The sequence below is a fragment of the Pseudoliparis swirei genome, chromosome 4 (genome assembly GCF_029220125.1).
Source record: "Pseudoliparis swirei isolate HS2019 ecotype Mariana Trench chromosome 4, NWPU_hadal_v1, whole genome shotgun sequence".
NCBI lineage: Eukaryota > Metazoa > Chordata > Actinopteri > Perciformes > Liparidae > Pseudoliparis > Pseudoliparis swirei.
The window spans coordinates 33993274-34018529 of NC_079391.1; the positions used below are offsets into that span (position 1 = coordinate 33993274).

Consider the following 25256-nt stretch of genomic DNA (forward strand, 5'->3'; position numbering starts at 1 on the left):
TGTAACATGTATGATATCTCACCTGTAACATGTATGATATCTCACCTGTAACATGTATGATACATCACCTGTAACATGTATGATACATCACCTGTAACATGTATGATACATCACCTGTAACATGTATGATACATCACCTGTAACATGTATGATATCTCACCTGTAACATGTATGATATCTCACCTGTAACATGTATGATATCTCACCTGTAACATGTATGATACATCACCTGTAACATGTATGATATCTCACCTGTAACATGTATGATACATCACCTGTAACATGTATGATATCTCACCTGTAACATGTATGATACATCACCTGTAACATGTATGATATCTCACCTGTAACATGTATGATATCTCACCTGTAACATGTATGATACATCACCTGTAACATGTATGATATCTCACCTGTAACATGTATGATATCTCACCTGTAACATGTATGACATCACCTGTAACATGTATGATACATCACCTGTAACATGTATGATATCTCACCTGTAACATGTATGATACATCACCTGTAACATGTATGATATCTCACCTGTAACATGTATGATATCTCACCTGTAACATGTATGATACATCACCTGTAACATGTATGATATCTCACCTGTAACATGTATGATATCTCACCTGTAACATGTATGATATCTCACCTGTAACATGTATGATACATCACCTGTAACATGTATGATACATCACCTGTAACATGTATGATATCTCACCTGTAACATGTATGATATCTCACCTGTAACATGTATGATATCTCACCTGTAACATGTGGCGATATCTCACCTGTAACATGTATGATATCTCACCTGTAACATGTATGATATCTCACCTGTAACATGTATGATATCTCACCTGTAACATGTATGATATCTCACCTGTAACATGTATGATATCTCACCTGTAACATGTATGATATCTCTCCTGTAACATGTATGATATCTCACCTGTAACAGGTATGATACATCACCTGTAACATGTATGATATCTCACCTGTAACATGTATGATATCTCACCTGTAACATGTATGATATCTCACCTGTAACATGTATGATATCTCACCTGTAACATGTATGATATCTCACCTGTAACATGTATGATACTCACCTGTAACATGTATGATATCTCACCTGTAACATGTATGATATCTCACCTGTAACATGTATGATATCTCACCTGTAACATGTATGATATCTCACCTGTAACATGTATGATATCTCACCTGTAACATGTATGATATCTCACCTGTAACATGTATGATATCTCACCTGTAACATGTATGATATCTCACCTGTAACATGTATGATATCTCACCTGTAACATGTATATCTCACCTGTAACATGTATGATATCTCACCTGTAACATGTATGATATCTCACCTGTAACATGTATGATATCTCACCTGTAACATGTATGATACATCACCTGTAACATGTATGATACATCACCTGTAACATGTATGATATCTCACCTGTAACATGTATGATATCTCACCTGTAACATGTATGATATCTCACCTGTAACATGTATGATATCTCACCTGTAACATGTATGATATCTCACCTGTAACATGTATGATACATCACCTGTAACATGCATGATACATCACCTGTAACATGTATGATATCTCACCTGTAACATGTATGATACATCACCTGTAACATGTATGATATCTCACCTGTAACATGTATGATATCTCACCTGTAACATGTATGATATCTCACCTGTAACATGTATGATATCTCACCTGTAACATGTATGATACCTCACCTGTAACATGTATGATATCTCACCTGTAACATGTATGATATCTCACCTGTAACATGTATGATATCTCACCTGTAACATGTATGATATCTCACCTGTAACATGTATGATATCTCACCTGTAACATGTATGATATCTCACCTGTAACATGTATGATACATCACCTGTAACATGTATGATATCTCACCTGTAACATGTATGATATCTCACCTGTAACATGTATGATACATCACCTGTAACATGTATGATATCTCACCTGTAACATGTATGATATCTCACCTGTAACATGTATGATACATCACCTGTAACATGTATGATACATCACCTGTAACATGTATGATATCTCACCTGTAACATGTATGATATCTCACCTGTAACATGTATGATACATCACCTGTAACATGTATGATATCACCTGTAACATGTATGATATCTCACCTGTAACATGTATGATATCTCACCTGTAACATGTATGATATCTCACCTGTAACATGTATGATATCTCACCTGTAACATGTATGATATCTCACCTGTAACATGTATGATATCTCACCTGTAACATGTATGATATCTCACCTGTAACATGTATGATATCTCACCTGTAACATGTATGATATCTCACCTGTAACATGTATGATATCTCACCTGTAACATGTATGATATCTCACCTGTAACATGTATGATATCTCACCTGTAACATGTATGATATCTCACCTGTAACATGTATGATACATCACCTGTAACATGCATGATATCTCACCTGTAACATGTATGATACATCACCTGTAACATGTATGATACATCACCTGTAACATGCATGATATCTCACCTGTAACATGTATGATATCTCACCTGTAACATGTATGATACATCACCTGTAACATGCATGATACATCACCTGTAACATGTATGATATCTCACCTGTAACATGTATGATACATCACCTGTAACATGTATGATACATCACCTGTAACATGTATGATATCTCACCTGTAACATGTATGATATCTCACCTGTAACATGTATGATATCTCACCTGTAACATGTATGATACATCACCTGTAACATGTATGATACATCACCTGTAACATGTATGATATCTCACCTGTAACATGTATGATACATCACCTGTAACATGTATGATACATCACCTGTAACATGCATGATATCTCACCTGTAACATGTATGATATCTCACCTGTAACATGTATGATACATCAACTGTAACATGCATGATACATCACCTGTAACATGTATGATATCTCACCTGTAACATGTATGATACATCACCTGTAACATGTATGATATCTCACCTGTAACATGTATGATATCTCACATGTAACATGTATGATACATCACCTGTAACATGTATGATATCTCACCTATAACATGTATGATATCTCACCTGTAACATGTATGATACATCACCTGTAACATGTATGATATCTCACCTGTAACATGTATGATATCTCACCTGTAACATGTATGATACATCACCTGTAACAGGTATGATATCTCACCTGTAACATGTATGATATCTCACCTGTAACATGTATGATATCTCTCCTGTAACATGTATGATATCTCACCTGTAACATGTATGATATCTCCTGTAACATGTATGATATCTCTCCTGTAACATGTATGATATCTCTCCTGTAACATGTATGATATCTCTCCTGTAACATGTATGATATCTCACCTGTAACATGTATGATACATCACCTGTAACATCTATGATATCTCACCTGTAACATGTATGATATCTCACCTGTAACATGTATGATATCTCACCTGTAACATGTATGATATCTCTCCTGTAACATGTATGATATCTCACCTGTAACATGTATGATATCTCTCCTGTAACATGTATGATATCTCACCTGTAACAGGTATGATACATCACCTGTAACATGTATGATATCTCACCTGTAACATGTATGATATCTCACCTGTAACATGTATGATATCTCTCCTGTAACATGTATGATATCTCACCTGTAACAGGTATGATACATCACCTGTAACATGTATGATATCTCACCTGTAACATGTATGATATCTCACCTGTAACATGTATGATATCTCACCTGTAACATGTATGATATCTCACCTGTAACATGTATGATACATCACCTGTAACAAGTATGATACATCACCTGTAACATGCATGATACATCACCTGTAACATGTATGATATCTCACCTGTAACATGTATGATACATCACCTGTAACATGTATGATATCTCACCTGTAACAGGTATGATACATCACCTGTAACATGTATGATATCTCACCTGTAACAGGTATGACACATCACCTGTAACATGTATGATATCTCACCTGTAACATGTATGATATCTCACCTGTAACATGTATGATATCTCACCTGTAACAGGTATGATATCTCACCTGTAACATGTATATCTCACCTGTAACATGTATGATATCTCACCTGTAACATGTATGATATCTCACCTGTAACATGTATGATATCTCACCTGTAACATGTATGATATCTCACCTGTAACATGTATGATATCTCACCTGTAACATGTATGATATCTCACCTGTAACATGTAACGTATGATATCTCACCTGTAACATGTATGATATCTCACCTGTAACATGTATATCTCACCTGTAACATGTATGATATCTCACCTGTAACATGTATGATATCTCACCTGTAACATGTATGATATCTCACCTGTAACAGGTATGATACATCACCTGTAACATGTATGATATATCACCTATAACATGTATGATATATCACCTGTAACATGTATGATATCTCACCTGTAACATGTATGATATCTCACCTGTAACAGGTATGATACATCACCTGTAACATGTATGATATCTCACCTATAACAGGTATGATATCTCACCTGTAACATGTATGATATCTCACCTGTAACATGTATGATATCTCACCTGTAACATGTATGATACATCACCTGTAACATGTATGATATCTCACCTGTAACATGTATGATATCTCACCTGTAACATGTATGATATCTCACCTGTAACATGTATATCTCACCTGTAACATGTATGATATCTCACCTGTAACATGTATGATACATCACCTGTAACATGTATGATACATCACCTGTAACATGTATGATACATCACCTGTAACATGTATGATATATCACCTATAACATGTATGATACATCACCTGTAACATGTATGATATCTCACCTGTAACATGTATGATATCTCACCTGTAACATGTATATCTCACCTGTAACATGTATGATATCTCACCTGTAACATGTATGATACATCACCTGTAACATGTGATACATCACCTGTAACATGTATGATATCTCACCTGTAACATGTATGATACATCACCTGTAACATGTATGATATCTCACCTGTAACATGTATGATACATCACCTGTAACATGTATGATACATCACCTGTAACATGTATGATATCTCACCTGTAACATGTATGATACATCACCTGTAACATGTATGATACATCACCTGTAACATGTATGATATCTCACCTGTAACATGTATGATATCTCACCTGTAACATGTATGATACATCACCTGTAACATGTATGATATCTCACCTGTAACATGTATGATACATCACCTGTAACATGTATGATACATCACCTGTAACATGTATGATATCTCACCTGTAACATGTATGATATCTCACCTGTAACATGTATGATACATCACCTGTAACATGTTTGATATCTCACCTGTAACATGTATGATATCTCACCTGTAACATGTATGATATCTCACCTGTAACATGTATGATATCTCACCTGTAACATGTATGATACATCACCTGTAACATGTATGATATCTCACCTGTAACATGTATGATACATCACCTGTAACATGTATGATATCTCACCTGTAACATGTATGATATCTCACCTGTAACATGTATGATATCTCACCTGTAACATGTATGATACATCACCTGTAACATGTATGATATCTCACCTGTAACATGTATGATACATCACCTGTAACATGTATGATATCTCACCTGTAACATGTATGATATCTCACCTGTAACATGTATGATATATCACCTGTAACATGTATGATACATCACCTGTAACATGTATGATATCTCACCTGTAACATGTATGATATCTCACCTGTAACATGTATGATACATCACCTGTAACATGTATGATATCTCACCTGTAACATGTATGATATCTCACCTGTAACATGTATGATACATCACCTGTAACATGTATGATATCTCACCTGTAACATGTATGATATCTCACCTGTAACATGTATGATATCTCACCTGTAACATGTATGATATCTCACCTGTAACATGTATGATATCTCACCTGTAACAGGTATGATACATCACCTGTAACATGTATGATATCTCACCTGTAACAGGTATGATATCTCACCTGTAACATGTATGATATCTCACCTGTAACATGTATGATATCTCACCTGTAACAGGTATGATACATCACCTGTAACATGTATGATATATCACCTATAACATGTATGATATCTCACCTGTAACATGTATGATATCTCACCTGTAACATGTATGATATCTCACCTGTAACATGTATGATATCTCACCTATAACATGTATGATATCTCACCTGTAACATGTATGATATCTCACCTGTAACATGTATGATACATCACCTGTAACATGTATGATACATCACCTGTAACATGTATGATACATCACCTGTAACATGTATGATACATCACCTGTAACATGTATGATATCTCACCTGTAACATGTATGATATCTCACCTGTAACATGTATGATATCTCACCTGTAACATGTATGATATCTCACCTATAACATGTATATCTCACCTGTAACATGTATGATATCTCACCTGTAACAGGTATGATACATCACCTGTAACATGTATGATACATCACCTGTAACATGTATGATACATCACCTGTAACATGTATGATATCTCACCTGTAACATGTATGATATCTCACCTGTAACATGTATGATATCTCACCTGTAACATGTATGATATCTCACCTGTAACATGTATGATACATCACCTGTAACATGTATGATACATCACCTGTAACATGTATGATACATCACCTGTAACATGTATGATACATCACCTGTAACATGTATGATATCTCACCTGTAACATGTATGATATCTCACCTGTAACATGTATGATATCTCACCTGTAACATGTATGATACATCACCTGTAACATGTATGATACATCACCTGTAACATGTATGATACATCACCTGTAACATGTATGATATCTCACCTGTAACATGTATGATATCTCACCTGTAACATGTATGATATCTCACCTGTAACAGGTATGACACATCACCTGTAACATGTATGATACATCACCTGTAACATGTATGATATCTCACCTGTAACATGTATGATACATCACCTGTAACATGTATGATACATCACCTGTAACATGTATGATACATCACCTGTAACATGTATGATACATCACCTGTAACATGTATGATATCTCACCTGTAACATGTATGATACATCACCTGTAACATGTATGATACATCACCTGTAACATGTATGATATCTCACCTGTAACATGTATGATACATCACCTGTAACATGTATGATACATCACCTGTAACATGTGATATCTCACCTGTAACATGTATGATATCTCACCTGTAACATGTATGATATCTCACCTGTAACATGTATGATATCTCACCTGTAACAGGTATGATACATCACCTGTAACATGTATGATACATCACCTGTAACATGTATGATACATCACCTGTAACATGTATGATATCTCACCTGTAACATGTATGATACATCACCTGTAACATGTATGATACATCACCTGTAACATGTATGATATCTCACCTGTAACATGTATGATATCTCACCTGTAACATGTATGATATCTCACCTGTAACATGTATGATATCTCACCTGTAACATGTATGATACATCACCTGTAACATGTATGATATCTCACCTGTAACATGTATGATATCTCACCTGTAACATGTATGATACATCACCTGTAACATGTATGATATCTCACCTGTAACATGTATGATATCTCACCTGTAACATGTATGATACATCACCTGTAACATGTATGATATCTCACCTGTAACATGTATGATATCTCACCTGTAACATGTATGATACATCACCTGTAACATGTATGATACATCACCTGTAACATGTATGATATCTCACCTGTAACATGTATGATATCTCACCTGTAACATGTGATACATCACCTGTAACATGCATGATATCTCACCTGTAACATGTATGATATCTCACCTGTAACATGTATGATACATCACCTGTAACATGTATGATATCTCACCTGTAACATGTATGATACATCACCTGTAACATGTATGATATCTCACCTGTAACATGTATGATATCTCACCTGTAACATGTATGATACATCACCTGTAACATGTATGATACATCACCTGTAACATGTATGATATCTCACCTGTAACATGTATGATACCTGTAACTGTAACATGATACATCACCTGTAACATGTATGATATCTCACCTGTAACATGTATGATATCTCACCTGTAACATGTATGATACATCACCTGTAACATGTATGATACATCACCTGTAACATATGATACATCACCTGTAACATGTATGATATCTCACCTGTAACATGTATGATATCTCACCTGTAACATGTATGATACATCACCTGTAACATGTATGATATCTCACCTGTAACAGGTATGATACATCACCTGTAACATGTATGATACATCACCTGTAACATGTGACCTGTAACATGTATGATACATCACCTGTAACATGCATGATACATCACCTGTAACATGTATGATATCTCACCTGTAACATGTATGATATCTCACCTGTAACATGTGATACATCACCTGTAACATGTATGATATCTCACCTGTAACATGTATGATATCTCACCTGTAACATGTGTGATACATCACCTGTAACATGTATGATACATCACCTGTAACATGTATGATATCTCACATGTAACATGCATGATACATCACCTGTAACATGTATGATACATCACCTGTAACATGTATGATATCTCACCTGTAACATGTATGATATCTCACCCACCTGTAACATGTATGATATCTCACCTGTAACATGCATGATACATCACCTGTAACATGTATGATACATCACCTGTAACATGCATGATACATCACCTGTAACATGCATGATACATCACCTGTAACATGTATGATATCTCACCTGTAACATGTATGATACATCACCTGTAACATGTATGATATCTCACCTGTAACAGGTATGATATCTCACCTGTAACATGCATGATACATCACCTGTAACATGTATGATATCTCACCTGTAACATGTATGATATCTCACCTGTAACATGTATGATACATCACCTGTAACATGTATGATATCTCACCTGTAACATGTATGATATCTCACCTGTAACATGTATGATACATCACCTGTAACATGTATGATACAAGATGGCGCCGTGCCAGCATTGCCTGTCATGATAACTGCCCATATTTTTTTATTTATCTTTCTTTCTTTCCACTTTTTTTGCTTTTTGTTTTCTTTCACGTTGGTCTAAGTTACGGTCGGACAATGGACTATAACTACTTTTTTCGAAACTTTTCCCGTGGCTTTTGTTCACTTTGTCGTGAGTATCGGAGAGCCACAGCAAAACAATGACTGGGACAGTAATACTACTCAGCGTGCTCAGCTGATCGCTGTGCAGGCGAAGCTTCTGCCTGAGACAGACCTGTGATCCGCTGGAGCTACGGAGAAGGCTCGCGGTTGCAGATCGGTGTGTCAAGCGGAGGCTAAAACGAGCGAGATACAAACCCTGCCGTCGATCATAACGGGAACGGGAACGGTCTTTGGCGAATAAGACGGCAATGGCTGGTACGACTGAGAGGATCTTCCCGAGAGCATCTTCTGAGCTTCACTGCCACGTACACGCGGACTATCCGGATCACAGGCGCCGCTTTTCAGGACTGTTCGCTGACAGAGACGCTACAGAGCGGTAAGAAGAGGGGGCGGGATCGCTGTTTATGTGAATGAACGGTGGTGCCATCCGGACCGTAATGTGCGTGAAGAGCGCTTCTGAACATTGAACTGTTGGCCGGGATGCGCCCGTACTATTTGCCGAGAGTTCCACCGCCATTGTGGTTGTCGTACGCAGCGCCATCAGCTGACGCTGAGGAAGCCGGACATCCACTCCACTGTGTCTGCTCTGCTGAATCATCAGCCTGGAGCATTCATGGCTATCACTGGTGACTTTAACCACACCACATTGGAAAAAAGCTCTGCCAACCTTCCATCATACATAGACTGCCCAAACAAGGAACAATACACTCTGGACTTGCTGTATGCGCTAATACTGAGGACTGACAGCGCCACTGTTCCTCTGCAGGTCTGATCATGACCTGTACAGGTCTCTATGACACCAGGTCTGTTGTTCCTGCCTTCTGTGATGTATGTGACCCACCTGTAGGACATGGACAACAGTAACATCATCAAGTTCTGTGAACACACCACCATCCCATCACGGACTGTGCTGCTTCCCCAACATCACCTGTAACATGTATGATATCTCACCTGTAACATGTATGATACATCACCTGTAACATGTATGATATCTCACCTGTAACATGTATGATACATCACCTGTAACATGTATGATATCTCACCTGTAACATGTATGATATCTCACCTGTAACATGTATGATACATCACCTGTAACATGTATGATATCTCACCTGTAACATGTATGATACATCACCTGTAACATGTATGATATCTCACCTGTAACATGTATGATACATCACCTGTAACATGTATGATACATCACCTGTAACATGTATGATATCTCACCTGTAACATGTATGATATCTCACCTGTAACATGTATGATACATCACCTGTAACATGTATGATACATCACCTGTAACATGTATGATATCTCACCTGTAACATGTATGATATCTCACCTGTAACATGTATGATATCTCACCTGTAACATGTGTGATACATCACCTGTAACATGTATGATATCTCACCTGTAACATGTATGATATCTCACCTGTAACATGTATGATACATCACCTGTAACATGTATGATATCTCACCTGTACATATAAAGGTGTGCATACGTTTCAGGATGAGTTATTCTATTTCATGAAACTCGGGAGAAACTTTTCCGAGTCCCGTGATGTCCTCAGTGTATTTCTATGTATTTCTGTGTATTTCTGTGTATTTCTGTGTATTTCTTTTGAACCTTTGAAGATCCAGTGTGGAAACATTCAGCCAATCACAGCCCAGCATTCCTCTCGCACGCACATGGGTCAGATGGCATCAACAAACGTTAATCTATCGGCTTCAGAGCTTTGACACAAACTCTGATTTCTGTAAATTTATTTTTTATCAGCATTTCGAGAGCTGTCGCTTTAGCGTTATTCCTTTATTCCTTAATTGCTTTTAATCCCTTATTCCTGTATTCCCGTATTCCTTTATTCCTTTTAATCCCTGATTCCTTTATTCCTTTATTCCTTTCTTCCTTTTAATCCCTTATTCCTTTATTCCTTTATTCCCTTGTTCCTTTATTCCCTTATTCCTTTCTTCCTTTTAATCTCTTATTCCTTTTAATCCCTTATTCCTTTATTCCCTTATTCCTTTATTCCTTTATTCCCTTATTCCCGTCTTCCCTTTATTCCCTTATTCCTGTATTCCCGTATTCCTTTATTCCTTTACTCCTGCATGACCTCAGGTGACCTCGTGTGGCGTCTGAATGTGAAAGAATTGAACACACCAGAATGATTGATAACTTTAGGCCGAGTGAGTTATGCTTCAGAGAAAGTAATAATTAGTTTATCTTTCCATTATCATCATTATTATTACATAATAAATACAACATATTATAATAATAATGATACCAATACACATATTATTACTGGCTGTGAAAGTGAAACTGTGGTGTTCTGGGAACTGATAGAGACGATCCCCTTTAGTTTGTTTCTCTTAATAAGCCGTCAGATCATCGGCATGTGCATTTACTTCCTTGTAGATTGAACTTGACAGACTTCTTCCTGGCAGTGAGTCACAAGAAACCTTTCCTGGACAATGGAGCCTTAATTCCTATAATTAATCCATTTAGAGAAAGCAAACAATGAAGGTGCTCCAGGTCACATTCTCTCGTTGTCATGCAGGAGGGACACAGGGGGATGTGCAGAATTCTTTTATTTCCCAAACATGATTGAGAACTTTGACATGTTCCATGCTGTCACCCGTAAGTTTCCCCTTAAAGCACCAGGACTCGCCGACACCGAGGTTCTGTTTGGTAACATGCTTTATTTACCGCAGACTGAGCCTCTGCTCTGCTCTCTCCCCTCCCTCCCTCTCCCCTCCAGCTTGTATAGTTGAGGGCTAATCAAGACAGATCTCATCTGGGGCCAATCAGGCCCATTTGCGACACCTGTCCCCGAGCCCCTCCCCCACATCTGACACATACCCCCACCGGCCAGGGCTCCATCTGGCATAACCTAGTCCCCCTCCCCCCCATGAGAAAGGGAGTGGAGGAGGGGGCTCTGGGGTCGACCGGGACGGCAAAGGGGGACGGGGAACTGGAGCCGGCGACGGGACACGGGGAACTGGAGCCGGCAACGGGACACGGGAACTTGGAGCCGGCGACGGGACACGGGGAACTGGAGCCGGCAACGGGACACGGGGAACTGGAGCCGGCAACGGGACACGGGGAACTGGAGCCGGCGACAGGACACGGGGACTTGGAGCCGGCAACGGGACACGGGGAACTGGAGCCGGCAACGGGACACGGGGACTTGGACCCGGCGACGGGACACGGGGACTTGGAGCCGGCGACGGGACACAGGGATTTGGAGCCGGCGACGGGACACCGGGAACTGGAGCCGGTGACGGGACACGGGGAACTGGAGCCGGCAATGGGACACGGGGAACTGGAGCCGGCAATGGGACACGGGGACTTGGAGCCGGCGACGGGACACGGGGACTTGGAGCCGGCGACGGGACACGGGGACTTGGAGCCGGCGACGGGACACGGGGACCTGGAGCCGGCGACGGGACACGGGGACTTGGAGCCGGCGACGGGACACGGGGACCTGGAGCCGGCGACGGGACACGGGGACTTGGAGCCGGCGAAGGTAGATAGATAGTTAGGTAGCTAGGTAGGAAGATGAGCAAGCAGGTCCGTAGATCAACACATGGATTGCTGAAGCTTGTGTCTTTAACTCAAAGGCCTTCAGTACGACGCGCTGCTGCGTAGGCGTGCAGTACGTGATGATGCCGAGAGGTCAGAAGCCCAAAACCTTGATCCTTGATCCTTGACCTTGATTGCAACTCACTGTTCACCTGTCTAAACCAGGCATCCATAAACCGCCTCCAACTGGTTCAAAATGCAGCTGCCAGATTACTCACCAGGTCAAAGAAATCGTGTCACATCACCCCTATACTGGCTGCCCTACACTGGTTACCAATCCAATATAGGATCCAGTACAAAGTGCTTCTCTTTACCTTTAAGTCCATACACGGCCTCGCCCCCAGTTATATACATGACCTCATCATACAGCACACCCCCAGCCGGTCCTTACGGTCAGCTGACCAGGGGCTCCTGGCAGTGCCGCGCGATTAAAACAAAGGCGATCGGTCCTTTGCTGCAGTCGCCCGCCTGTGGAACACACTTCCGCAGGTGTTGAGAGCAGCTCAGTCCGAAATAAGCTTCAGAAATCAGCTAAAAACACATCTCTACAAACAGGCATTTCTGGGTTAGGTTTCTGTGTGTTATCGGTTTTCTGCTCTCTATGTTTAATTTATTGTTTGTTGGTTTCTTCTACTGCGTTTGTGACTGCTCAAAAGTCTTGTGTACTGGAGGTAATGCACCCGCAATTTGTGATGTAGCACTGGCTTCAGCACCTTGCTGCTTTGTTTAACATGATGATAGTGATGATGTTGTACTGTTTTTACTGTTTTTATTGTTTTTATTGTAAAGCACTCTGTGTATTCGTACTGCGAAGGGCGCTATATAAATAAACTTTTACTTTACTTTACTTTACTTTGATCGCACAATGTCGTCATTCAACTGTGTCGAGCGATGTAGGAATGCAGGTGGTTACGGGAAGAGGAAGGAGTATTATTGGATTGTTGTTTCTGAATTCCAGTGGATTGTCTTGATGTTGGCGATCGAGCCGCCGACTGAAGAACGACCCAGATCAATAAAGTGAGCGTCTCCATGACGCTGTCCCCTGCATCCAGTTCTTACATCCAGATGTAAAGAACGTGTGTCCATCAATGCAACGCGTCAGTTTAAAAATGTCCTATCAGACTCACAGATAAAGGCATTATGTATCTGTCTCATTAATACAGCTTGGCACCGTCAGAGCCGTCAGTGGAAGACGTGGTGGAACCGGTTCTGCAGCCTATTCTGGCACAAGACCTGCATTCCATGCAAGGGATGTTATCATCTGGCCTGCCTCTCGCTGGCTGTATATATTGATGCTGCAGGTGGACGTGAGAGGCAGAGAACCTCCAGACGGGTTGAGGGCATCATGGCGTCCACATCAGTGCTCCTGCTGCAGCTGCTCATGGCCTCGCTGGCGGCCGCGTCTCATTACTTTGGGGGATCCACGACCTACAGCTACAAAGGACAGAACCCCGACGGATCACTACGGGTGAGAGATGCAACTCTTTATAAATATGATACACACACCATGGGTTTGGAAATATCAGATAGTCAAAATAAAAATGTCCTCTGATGTTGGATGGAGAGTAAAATGAGTTGCTCACGTGAAAACCTGAGTTCTGATTCCTGCGTTCATTCTTTCTGAGAGTTTATATTTAGTTCTTGTGTTTTACATTTCATAATTAAGGCCCACTAGGTTCATGTAAACACCCAAATGATGCAACATTGTCAAACTGAGTCCCATTCATTGAATATAATGAGATCTTTAACTTCTTCAGGTCAAATGAGAATGTTGTGGAGCTGAAACAGCCTTGATTTAAAAAAATTATATTTCATTCAAAATAACTAAAATGCATAAACGCTTGATGAGAACAATGATGTACTTATATCAACATGATCACACCCTTCTTATTGTTGTCATCGTGGTTTCACGTTGTCTTTACTCAATTTAAGATCCAAGGACATATTGCGATATTATCGTTTTTTCAATGATTTTTAATAAAAACATTTTGGTTTTTGTTTGTTTTAATCTGAAATATGGCCTTTGACCATGTATTGTTGTTGTAAATCAAATGATCATTCCAGATAAACAGAGTCAAATAACTGATGTGTTTGCTACATGTAGAGTCACGTCTCTAACGGTGGCATCTCTTTCCTCAGGTGGACATCCGCAGCCGGGAGACCTTTGATGGCTGTCAGTACTCCCTCTCTTGGAACTGCTACCAGAGCCACTGTGGGTACGTCCGCAGCTCTGAGAGAGGGGTCATCGACCGGAGCACCAACGCACCGCGATACAACAACCAATGGTGTGAGAGCGAAACCGTCAGCACCAGAAACTTCCCGAGCGACAAACCTTTCCAACTGAGGTGAGCTTTTCCTTTCCTCTGACGTCATATCAGCTGCACTCCATGTGCATTGATTGAGTCACATGACACTCCATGTGCATTGATTGAGTCACATGACACTCCATGTGCATTGACTGAGTCACATGACACTCCATGTGCATTGACTGAGTCACATGACACTCCATGTGCATTGGCTGAGTCACATGACACTCCATGTGCATTGATTGAGTCACATGACACTCCATGTGCATTGACTGAGTCACATGACACTTCATGTGCATTGGCTGAGTCACATGACACTCCATGTGCATTGGCTGAGTCACATGACACTTCATGTGCATTGACTGAGTCACATGACACTCCATGTGCATTGATGTGCATTGGCTGAGTCACATGACACTTCATGTGCATTGACTGAGTCACATGACACTCCATGTGCATTGGCTGAGTCACATGACACTCCATGTGCATTGACTGAGTCACATGACACTTCATGTGCATTGACTGAGTCACATGACACTCCATGTGCATTGACTGAGTCACATGACACTTCATGTGCATTGACTGAGTCACATGACACTCCATGTGCATTGACTGAGTCACATGACACTCCATGTGCATTGGCTGAGTCACATGACACTCCATGTGCATTGGCTGAGTCACATGACACTCCATGTGCATTGACTGAGTCACATGACACTCCATGTGCATTGACTGAGTCACATGACACTCCATGTGCATTGACTGAGTCACATGACACTCCATGTGCATTGGCTGAGTCACATGACACTCCATGTGCATTGACTGAGTCACATGACACTCCATGTGCATTGGCTGAGTCACATGACACTCCATGTGCATTGATTGAGTCACATGACACTCCATGTGCATTGACTGAGTCACATGACACTCCATGTGCATTGGCTGAGTCACATGACACTCCATGTGCATTGACTGAGTCACATGACACTCCATGTGCATTGACTGAGTCACATGACACTACATGTGCATTGGCTGAGTCACATGACACTCCATGTGCATTGGCTGAGTCACATGACACTCCATGTGCATTGGCTGAGTCACATGACACTTCATGTGCATTGACTGAGTCACATGACACTCCATGTGCATTGGCTGAGTCACATGACACTTCATGTGCATTGACTGAGTCACATGACACTCCATGTGCATTGGCTGAGTCACATGACACTCCATGTGCTTTGGCTGAGTCACATGACACTCCATGTGCTTTGGCTGGGCGCATCGTTGAGTTGGCTGCAGGTTTCAGGAGTGTCTTGTGGTTGATTCTCACTCCAGGGCTGCGAGCTGCTGCTGGGTTGCCAAGCGCAACGGATACCCTTCCTGGAGACTCCAGGCGTCACTGGATCTGGGATCACGGTCTGACACTGGAGAACCCAACCGGTCGCCAGACGTTGCCATTCTCCCTCTCCTCAGGTAGGCTATTTTTAAAAACACCTCAAGAGATTAAAAAGGTTCCCGTAGACCAGATGAGTGTCCAGCTCCAAGAGGAGCAAACCTAAAAAACCCTTTTCCCATTTCTAGACGGGTTGGGGACAGATGTTTGATAAATAATCTTAAACCAACAGACAGTTTGTTCTGACAGTCTAATAGTAACACGTCTCTGCTTCATTATTGCATCATCAACATTGTCCAAAGCCTTGGACAAGTGTCGAGAAAGGGCTGCACAGAGGTGTTTGTTATCCAAAGATTTTGTGTTTGTAAGATGTATTTTACAAAAAAAAAGATTGATAATCAGATAAAATATTGTTTGTGATTAAAAACTCCTTAAGTTGCTCACTCGAGGGATTCTAGTGTCTTCTCTAGAACAGGCAGTTTGGAGATAGGCCTGTAATTGTTTTAAAGTGTGGGGTCTCCTCCTTCCAGCAGGGGGGAACAAAGGCGGACTTCATAGTAGATTGTTACTAACTCCTGTTAATGTGTCTCCTGAAGAGTTCCCCAGAACTGCCCGAGGACATACAAGCTGATGGCCTTCGATCCTGACGGCGACAAAGTTCGATGCAGATATGGAAATATCCGAAATGTAGAGTGTCAGGCGTGTAACCAGCCTTCAGGCTTCAACTTGGATCAGGTTAGTTGAACAATCGATGTCCTGGTACATGTGATACCTCACTGATGCTTTGCCTCCTCTGACCTTCAACTGTTCACATTGTCAGGGCTCCTGCACGCTACACTACAAACATGGTACAGCCAACCCCAGAGTGTATGGGTTTGAGTTGATGGTGGAAGACTTCCCGAAAAAGCCCATCACGCTGGCCTACGCCGACGGGTCCAAATCCACCAAGACTCCACTTGTTGTGAGGCATAAAAGACAAGCCACAACAACCACAGCATACCCAACAACCACAGCATACCCAACAACCACACCATACCCAACAACCACAGCATACCCACCATACCCATCATACCCACCAACCACACCCATCAGTAAACTACCGTTGCAGTTCTCCTTTCTTGGTAAATTCTTTTTATTCTTTCACAACATTTTCAATGAAACAATCCACAAACTAAACTCAACACTGTTGCCTGTAAAATGTGTTTCCCACAATGAATGTGTCTGTCCTGTAAAACATCTCTCTTTCAATCATTCATTCTTCATGAACAACATGAACAGCGAAAGCCACAAAGTCAGTGTTTGATGAACATGTCAGTTTTAAGTATGAGTTACTTACTTCTTCTTTATTTACCTCCAGTGGACCCACCTGCTCCTTCGTGTCAGGAGGGACAATTCTTGCCAAAGTTTGTGTACCCAACACCTTTAAACGGAGCGCGCCTCCAAGCAGAGGTCAACAAAGAGGTGGAGATCATCGTCAAAGCACAAGCGTCCCACGCAGCGTGAGTGAGAGCCAACGTGGTCGGTGTTGAGGCGCATACCGAAGCAACGAGGAGTCAACTCATCTCTGTTTCCTTGTTTTGTTTTCACACAGAATACATGATATCATCATCAGCGGCCCGCTGAACATCACCAAGCAAAGGAACACACATGGCGAGTTCGTCATCCGGTGGACGCCTTTCGGAGATGACGTGGGAGACTTTTTCCCCATTTGCTTTGCGGTTGAATCGGTGAATGGGTAAGCGTTGGGTTCCTCATGAGGGCGTCTGTCTGTGTGGGCCGTGACCTGACTGTGACTCATTGTTTCAGGCCGACGGCTCCCATACAAATCCATTATCACCACGCCACCCCATCCTCACAGTAAGTAACATTGGTCTGCTGAGTGTTTTTCTCTTTAGCAACAAGGTAGAGATGAAGATGAAATAAGAATGCCAATAAAAAAGATTCAGAAGGTCAGAAAACCCAAAACCTGATAGCATCTGCGACTTAACATGTGTTTTTAAATAGATTTCACATAGGAATACGACATTGCAGCATCATTATTTTAGTCTGCGCTGTTATCTCTGCTAGCACTTTTAGCATTGTTTGCAATGTTATCTTGGCAAGCACTGTTAGCGTTGTTTGCACTTTTATCTCTATTAGCACTGTTAGCGTTGTTTGCACCTTTATCTCTGCTAGCACTGTTAGCGTTGTTTGCACTGTTAACTCTATTAGCACTGTTAGCGTTGTTTGCGCTGTTATCTCTGCTAGAAATGCTAGGGTTGTTTACACCGGTTAAAGTGACCTTCCCACCAGTAATAACTGTAACTATCATATCAGCCGACCTGAAACTGAAGTAAATCAGCGTCATCGATGCTCCTCAGGTCTGGCATCTATCAGTCCGAGATGAGATGTGTTCTGGTAGAAGTTCGGAAGAAGCAAAGTGAGTCTCCTTTAATGTGTTCTTGTATAACTACAGCTTTAATGGTGTATTTGCAATAGAAATATTGTAAATATTTTAAATCCTGAATTGTTGACATTACGGTTTTCAGCTCAAAGTCCTCTTCCCTTTGTTTGTTGCATTGCATGTTGGCCTTACTCAGTGGAACACCATCGGTATAACGTGTCTCTACACCACCTCTTCCTCTAGTTAATTCCAATGTGATCTGCACCGAGTCCACAATGACAGTCGAGGTTGAGAAAGCTTCATTCGCTGGACTCCATGAGGACAGTTTGCGGCTCAACGACGGCACCAACATCGCCTGCAGGCTGCAGTCCAACAGCACTCACGTCTTCGCCGTCATCCCCCTCAACAGCTGTGGCACTGACATCGAGGTACCGCCGGCGGTGCTCTTCTCTCGGTTATTGGCGTTGCCTTTACCTCGCAGCACGAGGACTGACCGCGTGACCTTTTCCTTTGCAGGAAGACGACGATAACCTCAGGTTCAAAAACGAAATCACCACGTTTGACAACATAGCCGACGTGATCACCAGGAAACACCTGCTGGAGGTGCAGTTCTACTGCCAGTACTCCAAGCGTGGGAACGTGACGCAGAGCTTCAGAGCACACAGGAAGAGCGTCACCGTGTGGGACCGGGGCTACGGCACCTTCACCTACCAGTTTGAGTTCTATCCCAACGACCAGTACCAAAGCATGGTGGATCCAAACTCGTACCCACTGGTGTATTCACTGGGGAACAGGATCTACATGAAGATAGAAGCCACCTCCTCCATCAACAACACGGTGCTGTTTGTGGAGTCCTGCAGAGCTACACCCTACGACAACAACAACTACAAGCAAACCTACTCCATCATTGAGAACGGGTAGGCGTGAGGACACCACCTAGTGGCAGGAGGGGGCGTAACAACGTGTGTGTGGAGAGTTGTGATGTTCCTTCAGGTGAGAGGTCTGTAGTAACAGTAGATGTCAAAGGAAGGTCTCTCTGCCGTGTGTTGAGCTGTGCAGACGACGATCTCCTCTTAGAGGGTCTGGTACTACGACCATGTCAGGATGGAGACGTCAAGGCCTCACTCCCTTCATCGTATGCATAGCCTCTCCAGTAAAGACCTCCAGTAGAACAAGACCTCTCCCTGTGACAGCATGTAAGGCACTGCGTCTCACCTCTCGACTCCCACCAGGTGTAACGTGGATTCCACGGTTCAGACCCATCCCTCCTCCCACCAGAGGCAGTTCCGGTTCAGCATGGAGGCCTTCAAGTTCATCGGCATGCACGATCAGGTAAAGACGAGAGCAGGGGACTCTGAACGTCTCGGGGAAATCTCTGAAGGCTTCAACGAAGAGGTCATTTCATGATGTGTCTTCATTGACCTCACTAGTTGTGCTACGTGGTCATTAGTGCGTACCAGATGGAGTGGGACAGTGCCGCCTATAACACAGAGCTCCACTTACGCGGTGGCCTTGAGAGGATTCTCCAGACCCCTCTGGGGGGGCGCTGGGTCACTCTGCCTCCTGCCCCGTAGGCCTACCTCAGCTGCACGGTCCCGCAGTATGCGGGCGAGGCGAGGCAGGAGCCCAGGTTCAGGCTCGTCACCTCCCGACGGGCCGCTGCGCTGGCGCCTGGCCCCACAACCCGACGCGGGAGGCCGCCGTCAGCAACGCCTCACTCGGGTTCGGTTCTTGGGTTCTCGCGGAGAGAGAGCGGAGACGAAAGCTCAGGTGAAAACAGAGAGGTTCATGACCTTCAGGACGTCACTGGTCATGAAGGTCATGACGTCACTGGTCATGAAGGTCATGACTTCACTGGTCATGACCTTCAGGACGTCACTGGTCATGAAGGTCATGACTTCACTGGTCATGACCTTCAGGACGTCACTGGTCATGAAGGTCATGACGTCACTGGTCATGAAGGTCATGACTTCACTGGTCATGAAGGTCATGACTTCAGGACGTCACTGGTCATGAAGGTCATGACTTCACTGGTCATGAAGGTCATGACGTCACTGGTCATGAAGGTCATGACTTCACTGGTCATGAAGGTCATGACTTCACTGGTCATGAAGGTCATGACTTCACTGGTCCTGAAGGTCATGACTTCACTGGTCATGACCTTCATGACTTCACTGGTCATGAAGGTCATGACTTCACTGGTCCTGACCTTCATGACTTCACTGGTCCTGAAGGTCATGACGTCACTGTTCATGAAGGTCATGACTTCACTGGTCCTGAAGGTCATGACTTCACTGGTCATGAAGGTCATGACTTCACTGGTCCTGAAGGTCATGACGTCACTGGTCATGAAGGTCATGACTTCACTGGTCATGAAGGTCATGACTTCACTGGTCATGACCTTCAGGACGTCACTGGTCATGAAGGTCATGACTTCACTGGTCCTGAAGGTCATGACTTCACTGGTCATGAAGGTCATGACGTCACTGGTCATGAAGGTCATGACTTCACTGGTCCTGAAGGTCATGACGTCACTGGTCATGAAGGTCATGACTTCACTGGTCCTGAAGGTCATGACGTCACTGGTCATGAAGGTCATGACTTCACTGGTCATGAAGGTCATGACTTCACTGGTCATGACCTTCAGGACGTCACTGGTCATGAAGGTCATGACTTCACTGGTCATGAAGGTCATGACTTCACTGGTCATGACCTTCAGGACGTCACTGGTCATGAAGGTCATGACGTCACTGGTCATGAAGGTCATGACTTCACTGGTCATGAAGGTCATGACTTCACTGGTCATGAAGGTCATGATGTCCCTGGTCCTGACCTTCAGGCCGTCCCTGGTGGAGCCCGTGTGTAACTCTTCTTCTCTCTCCTCAGCGACGCACATGAACCTGAACCTGGTCTTCATCGCTGGATGTCTTCTTGCAGCTGTGGCCATGATCAGTGCAGTGACCATGTACAAGGCCAAGGGGTCGAAGGTCAAATACCAACCGCTGTCCACGTTGGAAAACTAAGACGCAGAATACCATTTATGAGTTCATTCTGTAATCCTGTTTATTGATTGGGTTTGCTACTTCGTATCGGGTGTTTGTGTTTGATGAACTTTATACTTTATAAATGTCGACAGCCTAATGAGGATGAATGTGGCCAGCAGCTCTATAACAATCAATTATAATAAACAACGAGGTTTTTACGGCTAACGAAGTCGATGTGATCAAGGTCCACGTGATAAAACATTAAAGCGTGAAAAGATGATGAAGAACAAACCAGTCTGAACCGGATGTGTCTCATCATCAATAAACATGTGAGAACATTTCATTTGTCTTTATTTGTCTTTTTCATCAAATGCACAGAGGACTCCTCTCTGTTCTGGTCTAGTTAGACCTTAGTCCTGATAGAGGACTCCTCACTGTTCTGGTCTTGTTAGACCTTAGTCCTGATAGAGGACTCCTCTCTGTACTGGTCTTGTTAGACCTTAGTGCTGATAGAGGACTCATCTCTGTACTGGTCTTGTTAGACCTTAGTCCTGATAGAGGACTCATCTCTGTACTGGTCTTGTTAGACCTTAGTGCTGATAGAGGACTCATCTCTGTACTGGTCTTGTTAGACCTTAGTCCTGATAGAGGACTCCTCTGTACTGGTCTTGTTAGACCTTAGTGCTGATAGAGGACTCATCTCTGTACTGGTCTTGTTAGACCTTAGTCCTGATAGAGGACTCATCTCTGTACTGGTCTTGTTAGACCTTAGTCCTGATAGAGGACTCATCTCTGTACTGGTCTTGTTAGACCTTGGTCCTGATAGAGGACTCATCTCTATACTGGTCTTGTTAGACCTTGGTCCTGATAGAGGACTCATCTCTGTACTGGTCTTGTTAGACCTTAGTCCTGATAGAGGACTCATCTCTGTACTGGTCTTGTTAGACCTTAGTCCTGATAGAGGACTCATCTCTGTACTGGTCTTGTTAGACCTTAGTCCTGATAGAGGACTCCTCTCTGTACTGGTCTAGTTAGACCTTAGTCCTGATAGAGGACTCATCTCTGTACTGGTCTAGTTAGACCTTAGTCCTGATAGAGGACTCATCTCTGTACTGGTCTTGTTAGACCTTAGTCCTGATAGAGGACTCCTCTCTGTACTGGTCTTGTTAGACCTTAGTGCTGATAGAGGACTCATCTCTGTACTGGTCTTGTTAGACCTTAGTCCTGATAGAGGACTCATCTCTGTACTGGTCTTGTTAGACCTTAGTCCTGATAGAGGACTCATCTCTGTACTGGTCTTGTTAGACCTTGGTCCTGATAGAGGACTCCTCTCTGGACTGGTCTTGTTAGACCTTAGTCCTGATAGAGGACTCATCTCTGTACTGGTCTAGTTAGACCTTGGTCCTGATAGAGGACTCATCTCTGTACTGGTCTTGTTAGACCTTAGTCCTGATAGAGGACTCATCTCTGTACTGGTCTTGTTAGACCTTAGTCCTGATAGAGGACTCATCTCTGTACTGGTCTTGTTAGACCTTAGTCCTGATAGAGGACTCATCTCTGTACTGGTCTTGTTAGACCTTAGTCCTGATAGAGGACTCATCTCTGTACTGGTCTTGTTAGACCTTGGTCCTGATAGAGGACTCTTTTCTGTACTGGTCTTGTTAGACCTTAGTCCTGATAGAGGACTCATCTCTGTCCTGGTCTTGTTAGACCTTAGTCCTGATAGAGGACTCATCTCTGTACTGGTCTTGTTAGACCTTAGTCCTGATAGAGGACTCATCTCTGTACTGGTCTTGTTAGACCTTAGTCCTGATAGAGGACTCCTCTCTGTACTGGTCTTGTTAGACCTTGGTCCTGATAGAGGACTCATCTGTACTGGTCTTGTTAGACCTTAGTCCTGATAGAGGACTCCTCTCTGTACTGGTCTTGTTAGACCTTAGTCCTGATAGAGGACTCATCTCTGTACTGGTCTTGTTAGACCTTAGTCCTGATAGAGGACTCATCTCTGTCCTGGTCTTGTTAGACCTTAGTCCTGATAGAGGACTCATCTCTGTACTGGTCTTGTTAGACCTTAGTCCTGATAGAGGACTCCTCTCTGTACTGGTCTAGTTAGACCTTAGTCCTGATAGAGGACTCCTCTCTGTACTGGTCTTGTTAGACCTTAGTGCTGATAGAGGACTCGTCTCTGTACTGGTCTTGTTAGACCTTAGTAGCCTCGATGACCACCGACGTCAGCTGAAGGTCAGATGAAGGTCAGCTGAAGGTCAGATGAAGGTGAGATGAAGGTGAGATGAAGGTCAGATGAAGGTCAGATGAAGGTCAGATGTAGGTCAGATGAAGGTCAGATGAAGGTCAGATGAAGGTCAGATGAAGGTCAGATGAAGGTCAGCTGAAGGTCAGCTGATGGTCAGATGAAGGTCAGATGAAGGTCAGATGAAGGTCAGTTGTGCTCCACGAGTCACGATGCATAAGTCTGTTTGCTCAGAGGCATAAAACCACGACGAGGAAACTCTCTGAGATCCGTGTTCCCGTCAGCCTCAGAGGCCTCAGGACATTCTTACCACATGATACCTGCTCAATTATATACAATAACAAACTGTCTCATATAATCCATATTAGAAGCATGATACACGATAACACAACTTGACATGCTTATTGTTCATTGTTGTTTATTTAAACACGAAACATCGGCAATGACAGGGAGTAGTTAGAGACGTGTCATTGGTGAGTCACCCTCCATGTGGCGGAGCAGGTATCACAGAGCACCTCCTGGCTTCATCACGTGACTTCATATTACTCTCACCACACAACGGAAACAAAGCAGTGTTCATCTGGCGCATGTCAAGGGAACAAGAGGTCATTTAAACAAAGTATTATGGTCTGTATTCTGCTGCTGGTCAGCATACCTTCACTTTGGTCCTCTGGAACATACGGCTGGTTATAGCTTCAGGCCTTCATGCTCCCTCAGAATGAATAGTGATGTCACTTTGGTCATCCTGTTGTTCACCAAGTGACATCATCAGCACGCGCTACTCCTTAGCATGTTAGCATGCTGCAGCTACATGAGCATCGTCCTCGTTAGCATGTTAGCATGCTGCAGCTACATGAGCATCGCCCCTCG

General features: G+C 42.7%; 1 protein-coding gene across 1 annotated transcript; it reads left to right on the forward strand.

Moving 5' to 3' along the window:
• The first annotated feature begins 14459 nt into the window (after positions 1 to 14459).
• Positions 14460 to 22476, forward strand: LOC130193252 (uncharacterized). Its single transcript, XM_056413700.1, has 14 exons — positions 14460 to 14537; positions 15209 to 15414; positions 16711 to 16848; positions 17365 to 17503; positions 17589 to 17889; positions 18126 to 18267; positions 18360 to 18503; positions 18575 to 18625; positions 19129 to 19187; positions 19395 to 19579; positions 19668 to 20068; positions 20384 to 20483; positions 20726 to 20921; positions 22038 to 22476. Exons 4-14 carry the CDS (start codon positions 17399 to 17401, stop codon positions 22172 to 22174), a joined length of 1821 nt encoding a protein of 606 aa, XP_056269675.1. The 5' UTR covers positions 14460 to 14537; positions 15209 to 15414; positions 16711 to 16848; positions 17365 to 17398; the 3' UTR covers positions 22175 to 22476.
• Positions 22477 to 25256: the final 2780 nt, after the last annotated feature.

Coding starts and splice junctions, on each gene's coding strand:
- LOC130193252 (XM_056413700.1), top strand. CDS start 17,399: ATGGCCTTCGATCCTGACGGCGACAAAGTTCGATGCAGATATGGAAAT. Junction 18,268..18,359: donor GCACAAGCGTCCCACGCAGC/GTGAGTGAGAGC, acceptor GTTTTCACACAG/AATACATGATATCATCATCA. Junction 18,626..19,128: donor CACGCCACCCCATCCTCACA/GTAAGTAACATT, acceptor GATGCTCCTCAG/GTCTGGCATCTATCAGTCCG.